Below are 8,228 nucleotides of genomic sequence, written 5' to 3'. Positions count from 1 at the left end.
CTCTTAAAATTATCTGCATAATGTTCTGATATGGAATCGTAGGCGTATATAGTGCATCGCAAATCTCTTTAAAAGGTGAAATAATTTTAAATAGTACTAATATTTTTTTCATCGAAATAAAGACAATTTTGGTATATCACGAATTTTAATAAAAATTAATTGTGTATTTAATGAGTGGATAATGGATCCACCAAAGTGAGGATTGTAAGAGTAATAGTAAATGCAATTATTTTCAAAAGTAGGTTAGAAAGATGTTCTGAAGATAGACTATAATGAAAAGAGAGAAAGTGTTCGAGGGACGGAGGGAGTAATCTATTTTTTTAGTTGTGACATTATAATTTACTCTATCTTATTATTGCACTCTCTCCGTTCTACAAAGTTTGAGCAGTGTCCTTTTTCAGATTGTCTCGTAAATTTTGAATTCTTTTTTTATATGATAAAATTATTTTTCTTTATTCATTTTTTCAGTTTTTTATTTATCACAGCAAACATTCAAAATTCTAGTAATTTTTAAAAATTCGTGTCGAAAAAAATTGCTTAATCTTCGCGAACCAAGCGGGTATTTGATTTTTTAAAAGTATTAAGTAGAGTGCGGGAATTCGGGAGTCGGCAAAAGGAAGGGTCTCCTGTTCAGATCTGTGCACCACCGTTTACCGTAGCTATTCCGCTCGCCCTTCCACGCAGCGGCAGAGCTGGTCCAGCGCCGCCGCCGCCAGAGCTCTGCCAGCAGCTTCAGCTTTGACTTCATCGCCTGCGGCGAGACCTATTCGGCGATTATCTCGATCTATTCATCTCTGGTAGCTATTGCATTTTTTGAAAGTGGAGAGGACCTCTGGCGCATCTTTCCACCAGCACCGGCGTGTCTTCCCACCGGCGCCGCTGTCCCCCCGTGCTCAGCCTGCAGGCGGCAGGTCGCACCCGATCTCCCAGTCCCTTTCTCCCATCTGTGAGGGCTTTCCGACGATCTGAGAAACAGTAGTTGTGAGGGAGGAGAAGAGGGAATCGGCGTCGTCTCCATCAAGATTAACGTTTGTAGAGATATCAAGACAAGAGATCTGACTTCTCTCTGACGTCTGGCGCATCTTTCCACCAGCACCGGCGTGTCTTCCCACCGGCGCCGCTGTCCCCCCGTGCTCAGCCTGCAGGCGGCAGGCCGCACCCGATCTCCCAGTCCCTTTCTCCCATCTGCAGATCCGCTGCTGCATTTGCCATCACCGACTTCCGCCCGTCACCCCCGGCTGTCGTTGCCTCCTTCACCTTCCCGCCAGCCCCTTTCTGCTCACATCAGTCGACTGCATTGACTTGTGTTGAGGAAGCACTGATTGGGCAGATTGGACTTCGGATCTCCTCGGATTTACAGTTTCGGGCAGATCCACCGGTCTCACATCGAAGCTGCGGCAGTCACCACCACCGATTCAGGCGAACCTCGGAATTCCAGATTCAGGCGACCCTCGAATTTCCAGACTGGGCTTCTCCGGAACCGCCGCGGATCCAGTTTTCCAATCAGACGCGCTCGAGGATCCGGATATGAGGTATCGGGCAGTCTAGCGACGAGGAGTTGCGGCGGAGGTGTGGCTAACGTCTGCGGCAGGCTGCATTTTGATTAGTTCCAATTTAAGAGATGGGAGAGGAGGTTTGGAGGGAGGTGAGGAGACGAGGGGCGGGGAGTAACGGAGCCGATGGGATGGTGACGAAGCAGCAGAACCAAAAGACTCAAAGGTTTTCGAAACTTTGGAAAGATAGAGACGACAATGAAGCACAAAGAGTTACATTCTTTTTCAACAACATTCCAGAAGAATGTAGCTTCGATTTTTTGAGGAGAAAGTTCGGTTCCGTGCGAGAACCGATAGACATCTTTTGTCCAAGAAAGAGAGACAAAAAAGGGAAGCCTTTCGGTTTTGTTCGCTTCGAAGACGTTGAAGATAGGGAAGGTTTGCTGGAGCAGCTGAATAAGTTGTGGATTGGGAGCTATAAAATTAGGGTGTTCAAACCGAGATTCGAGAGAGAAATGAAGGTCCAAGGAAGTAAAGGGAAGGGAATCAAATCTGACGCGGGTAGAAAGCCGGAAAAAACAAAGGTCGTGCATGCCGCAAAAAGAATGATGGGTGTTTCTTTTAAGGAGGTGCTCACTGGATCAAAAGAAGGGGAGTCAGGATCTTCGGATTTGCTTCAGTTTAAAACTTCGGATGAGGAAACACGATGGCTAGATGGAGCCTTCACGGGTTTCATCAAAGATGAATTCTTGTGGGAAGAGATTAATGAAGAAATCAATAGCGAATGTGCTGGGAAACTGAAGGTGACGACGATGGGAGGAAATTTGGTGTTGATACGTAGTGTCTGCGACGCGCCAATAGAAAAAATTTTAACCGAGATGGATGAATGGAGTGACTTCTGGTTTCAATGGAAGAGGAAATGGAACGTTGTGGATGTGTTTCAACAACGAGTTGTGTGGACGAGGTGGGTCGGGATCCCACTCCATGCATGGAATCCTCGTTTCTTTGAGTTGGCAACTGCAAAGTTCGGTCGGGTGTTGAAGATGCATGAGAAGACGAAAGAAAAAGAAAAACTGGATGTTGCTTTGATTCAAATATCCACGGGCCTTAGATCCATTGATCAAGTGACGGAGTGTTGTATTAATGGAGCAAGGTTCACGTTTCGCATTGAGGAAATTCACGAGAACCCTTTCTCTTCCATGATCGGAGAGCCGGAGTTAGAGGATTCGGGATCGGATGTAGGATGGACGAGCGGGGAGGAGTCCATGGATCCGGCAGCTGCAACCATCGGAGATTGGAACGAGAGCGGTGAAAGGGGTGATGATGTTTCGGTTCTCCAAGAAATCAACGTTTCGTCTCGTTCAATTCAAACCGTTGCAGACACGTTTGTCGAGGAAACCAATTATGAGGGGGCGTTGGCGGGAGGATCGAAAATGCTTTTGAATTTGGTTGGGGCAGAAGGTGAGGGTCAACCACTCGTTAAGGATGGGCAGATGGACTGCCACGCTTTTCATAGCCCAAATCAGATTTTAGAGGAACAGAATTGGGCCGACTCTCAGAAGATACAGGAAAAAAGCCCAACTGGTGGCTTTACTGATGTTTCTCTTGATGGGCCAGGAAGAAGCGTTTGTGAGAGAGGTCATACTTTAATGTCGACCCAAGCGCAAGGAGAGAATAGAAGCGCTATTCTGGAAAGGGATCGAAATTCAAAAGGAAAAAAAGGGAGAGAAAAGAAAAAGAATAGAGTCAGGGAGAAAGAGAATTGGAAACACTTCATTTCAGATTTAGAGCCAATTGATGGAAGTGGGGAGGAAGAGGCAGAGCAGGAAAGAGAGGGGGAGAACGAAGAAGGGCAGGAGACGACAGTTGGAGAGCAAATTTCAGGTCAGCAGATATGGGATTTTGGAAAGAAGATCGGGCTGTCAAGTCGAATTCCAGACGAAGATGTTGCTCGACAGATTGAAGTGCAAGGTAATTTTCTTTCTTGTGAAAATGCTGGGAGTATTTTGAGGAATGTTTAATGAATTTGTTATCTTATAACATTCGGGGCTTGGGGAGTGTTGCGAAGCAGAGAGATGTTACTGATTTGGTGAAAGGGCAGAAGATAGATTTTTGTTGCTTACAGGAGACAAAGATGGAGGTGTTTAGGGATTTGTTTTGTAAATCTTGGTGGGGGTCTAATTATACAGATATAGCGATTAGAAATTCGGAGGGAAGGGCTGGAGGAATTGTTTGCTTGTGGAATAGGGAGGTTTTCGAAGCCTCTAGTACGTGGGATTTACCAGGGGCGGTAGTGGTGAATGGTAGGTACAAGGAGGGTGATATCTTATGTTGCATCATCAATGTGTACGCACCAATCGGTTCAGGGGATAAGCGGACATTGTGGGATGCCTTAAGTTCAATTGTGGAACAAAATACGGATAGGAGTGTATGTATCTTGGGAGACTTTAACTCTGTTAGGAGGAGGGATGAACGTGTGGGCAGTGGGGAGGCGTTTGGAGTGGCTGATGCAAGAAGTTTTGAAGAATTTATCCGGGAGAACGATCTGGAGGAAATTAAAACTCAAGGCCGGAAGTTTACTTGGTACAAACCAAATGGAAAGTGCAAGAGTAAGATTGATCGTTTCCTCGTTAATGAGAATTGGCTGGGTGCTTGGGAAGGGACGTCGGCACGAGGACTTCAACGTTCAATTTCGGATCACTGTCCGATTATTCTCACTACAAGATCGGAGGATTGGGGACCAAGACCATTTCGGTTCCTCAATGCATGGGTGAATCATTCGGAGTTCGAGGAGATGGTCAAACAGGTTTGGACGGTGAATAATGTGGGGGGATGGAGCTTTTTTGTGGTTAAGGAGAAATTGAAGAAACTCAAAGAGGTATTGAAGGTGTGGAATCGGACTTCTTTCGGTGAGATTGACAACAAAATCCAAGAACTTCAGAAGGAACTTCAAGAGAAGGATAAGGTGGACGAGCAGAGAGGTCTTGAAGAATCAGAGGTGATCAGGAGAAATGAGATTCAAGCCCTGCTCTCCCTTCAACTCAAGAATAAACAGATGATGCTGCAACAGAAAGCCAAACTCAAATGGCTCAAAGAGGGAGACACTAATTCGGGTTTTTTCCATAGGGCAATTCGTGGGAGACGGGTTAAAAACGAGATTGGCGGAATGCTCTTTGAAAACTCTTGGATATCGAAACCGGAAGATGTTAAAGTAAGAGTGAGAAATCATTTTGAAGATTTTTTCAAAAGGAAAGAACGACAGATGCCTGATTTCCCCATAGACTTCATGAGGAGGAAAATTTCAAATGACGAGAGCCATTGGCTGATAAGGGATTTTGAGATGGACGAGATTAAAGAAGCAGTTTGGAGCTGTTGTGGAGATAAGAGTCCGGGACCCGATGGTTTTAACTTCACATTCTGGAGAGCGGCGTGGCATGTGGTTAAAGAGGACTTACTTCAGCTTTTGAAGGAATTTCACGAAAATGGAAAAATTCCGAAAGGTGGTAACGCCTCATTTATTGTTCTGATTCCGAAGAAAGAAGGGGCTGGGTCGCTCGATGATTTTCGCCCAATTTCTCTTATCACCAGCTTGTATAAAATTGTGGCTAAAATCCTGGCTGAGAGATTGAAGAGGGTTATGGGGTCGATCATCTCCGATAATCAAAGTGCGTTTGTCAAGGGTCGTTTCATCCTAGATGGGGTGGTTATCCTGAATGAAGCTATTTTTGAGGCAAAAAAGAAGAGAGTAGGCCGTATTTTCTTCAAGATTGACTTCGCAAAAGCATACGACTCTGTGCAATGGGATTTCTTGGATATGCTTCTCAATCGACTTAACTTTGACGGAGTTTGGAGGAAGTGGATTAAAGGGAGTCTGGAATCTGGAACGGCAAGTGTATTGGTGAACGGGTCATCGACGGGAAACTTCAACATGGAGAGAGGTTTGAGACAGGGTGACCCGTTGTCACCTTTCCTTTTCCTTATAGTGGCAGAAGGCCTCAACGAGTTCATTGAAAGAGCAGCGGAGAGGCAGCTCCTGGTTCCGGCGAAGATTGGCAAGGATAAAGTGCCCATTTCACATCTACAGTACGCGGACGATACTATCTTCTTGTTGGAGGCAGATGACAGAAATTTGGAGAGTGTGAAGAAACTCCTGATTCTCTTCCAGTTCGTCTCGGGTTTAGCTGTAAATTTCGACAAAAGTTGTCTTCTGACAGTGGGAGTGGATGAAGCAGTTGAGAGGAGATGGGCATCGCTCCTCATGTGCAAGATCGGATCCTTTCCGTGTAACTACTTGGGTACTAAAGTGGGGGGGCGCAGCAATGGTGTTGGAGATTGGAAGTTTTTGGTTAAAAAGGTTTCAAACAAAGTGGCAAGCTGGAAGAAGAGACATCTTTCGCTGGCAGGACGAATTACTCTAGTCAAGTCGGTTTTGCAATCCATCCCGGTCTATCAATTATCCCTCGCTTTCATACCTAAAGCGGTGAGTAAGGAGCTTAATTCACTGGTCTCAAAATTTTTGTGGGGAGGAGGTACACAGACGGGGGTTATTACTTGGTTTAAGTGGAATGCCTTGTGTCTCAATAAGGATTCAGGAGGTCTGGGGTTCCGGAATATCGATTGGTTCAATCAGGTGCTGTTAAGTAAGTGGCTCTGGAGGTTTTTGGGGGAGGGGAAAGCTCTTTGGGTAAGGGTGATCAAATCGCTTTATGGGGAGCTAGTGTGGGGGGAAGGGGGAGAATGTTCGGTGGCGGGAAGAGGTGGACAGAAAGGGTGGTGGCAAAAAATTGTGGATAAGGGAGAAGGAAGGAGAGATCGGTGGTTCATCAATAATTTGAGGCGAAGAATTGGGGATGGACTTGAGACCAGCTTCTGGGAGGATGTGTGGGCGGTAGACAAACCCCTTAAGTTTGTGTTTCCGAGATTGTATAATTTGAGCCTGGATAAGAAAAGGCTGGTTGGTGAAAGCGGGTTTTGGGAGGGAGGGTCGTGGGTTTGGAGGGTGGAGTGGAGGAGGGAGTTAAGGGAGAGGGAGAAAGGGCTTGTGGAGGATCTCCGGTTGGTGATTGCTGATTTTGCTCCTTGTGTAGATGAAACAGACAGATGGAACTGGAATGCGACAACAGATGGATGCTTCACAATTAAGTCGGCATATGAATTTGTGGCAAAAACAAGACAGGACCAACAAGTTTTACCTTTGGAGATGGCAAAGGTTTGGAAGGCCCCAACACCAAATAAAGCCAAGGTGACGGCATGGAGATGTCTTAGAAACAGATTGGCAACATGTGATAATTTGAGTAGAAGAAATGTCCAGATCAGCGTGGAGGAGAGATGGTGTAATGCATGTGTTTCTAGTGAGGAAACGACGGAACACATGTTCCTCCATTGCCCGAAAGCAGCGGCGGTGTGGGACCAGATCTTTCAATGGCTCGACATCAAAACGGCAATTCCGAGAGATATCTTTCAACACTTCATTTCTTTCATTGCGGCTGGAAAAAAGAAGAGAGAAAGAAGACTGCTTAAAGCTTTGTGGGTGGGAACAGTGTGGTTGCTCTGGGAAAGCAGGAATGGTAGTCGTTTTCAGGACAAGGCTTGGGATATTGATAGACTTGTCTTACAGATTAAGGGGAGACTTTGGAGCTGGAACGAGGCCTATAAAATCGTGGAGTTAGGAATTCCTTTTACTTCTTGGTGTTCCAAAGATTTTAAACTTGTTTTATTGTTTTGATTGGCATTCCTGATGCCTTGACCCTTTACTTTTAATAAAAATTTTACTTTACTGATCAAAAAAAAGTAGAGTGCGGTAAATTTTTCGCAGTTTTAATGATGTAGTGGATGAGATCAGAGAAATTAAAAACCCGACAAGAAGGTGGGTCCCATTAGCCCTGACTTAACGGGGTCCCTAGATTTCGCTTTCACTGGACCCGTCCTAGGCTCGGGCCCACATAAAGCTACTTTCTTTTCAATTTAAATTGTTGATGGGCCCAGCCCACGGAATCTTAGGGAGCCCACCTTTCACACTATATACTTACAATTTTATATCGTCCTTTTTCTCTCTTTAAAAGATGAAATTTATACGAAAAAGGGAAAATATTTGACACTTATCTAAAAATGTCTCCTTGAATTATCAAATATCAAGTTAAATTTATTGAAATACTATTTTTGTTCATAATTTACTTTGTCTTTCAGGAACATTCAAGCGATTCAGACTTTTGTCTATAAACAATACGATATATTTTGAAAAATGTAATTTTTTTTATTTGAAAATTACTCTGTATACTTTGAATTTCTTCACACTTATATTTACAAAAAATTGAATAATTTAACATGATGGATTATTTTCTTCATTCAATTTTAATGAATTTTTTGTTTTCATTTTATACACATCTCATAAATATTTATTAAAATTTGTGATTTCAAATTACACTACAATTTTCATGAATAGTGAGAGTAATAATAGTAATAGTAATAATACATGATAAAGTAGAATACAACTGAAAAACGAAAATATATTAAGAAATTTTCTTAATTAGTTTACATTGGTTTTAATCTGCTTACGTGCGGTGTAATTTTCTTATCTTTGTGTGAATAATAATTTCGTCTATGTGTAATTATTTTTCTACTTTTGTGTAGTGTAAAGGTTCCGCTTGCGAGCGGACGTCTTATTTGATAATATAAATAAAAGCTAGCAAGACTTAAAAATTGAAATCTGAGCAAACACTCGAGAGCTAAACAGTG

At 43.7% G+C, this 8,228-nt stretch overlaps 1 protein-coding gene across 1 annotated transcript; it reads left to right on the top strand.

The window, feature by feature from the left end:
• Positions 1–655: 655 nt before the first annotated feature.
• LOC131004003 (uncharacterized) lies at positions 656–7,731 on the top strand. The gene is made up of 3 exons (XM_057930574.1): positions 656–3,464; positions 6,581–7,157; positions 7,680–7,731. Exons 1-3 carry the CDS (start codon positions 1,622–1,624, stop codon positions 7,729–7,731), a joined length of 2,472 nt encoding a protein of 823 aa, XP_057786557.1. The 5' UTR covers positions 656–1,621.
• The last annotated feature ends 497 nt before the right edge of the window (positions 7,732–8,228 follow it).

This window comes from Salvia miltiorrhiza, unplaced genomic scaffold, assembly GCF_028751815.1.
Source record: "Salvia miltiorrhiza cultivar Shanhuang (shh) unplaced genomic scaffold, IMPLAD_Smil_shh original_scaffold_305, whole genome shotgun sequence".
In the NCBI taxonomy this organism is placed as follows: Eukaryota; Viridiplantae; Streptophyta; class Magnoliopsida; order Lamiales; family Lamiaceae; genus Salvia; species Salvia miltiorrhiza.
The sequence above is the reverse complement of the archived record's forward strand: the minus strand, read 5'-3'. Positions and strand labels throughout refer to the sequence as shown.

Bases quoted from the DNA above. Each gene is read 5' to 3' on its own strand.
- LOC131004003 (XM_057930574.1), top strand. From the start codon at position 1,622: ATGGGAGAGGAGGTTTGGAGGGAGGTGAGGAGACGAGGGGCGGGGAGT. The intron at 3,465-6,580 runs GTAATTTTCTTT...CTCCTTGTGTAG, and splicing joins TCGACAGATTGAAGTGCAAG to ATGAAACAGACAGATGGAAC. The intron at 7,158-7,679 runs GTTAGGAATTCC...TTTGTCTTTCAG, and splicing joins GAGGCCTATAAAATCGTGGA to GAACATTCAAGCGATTCAGA.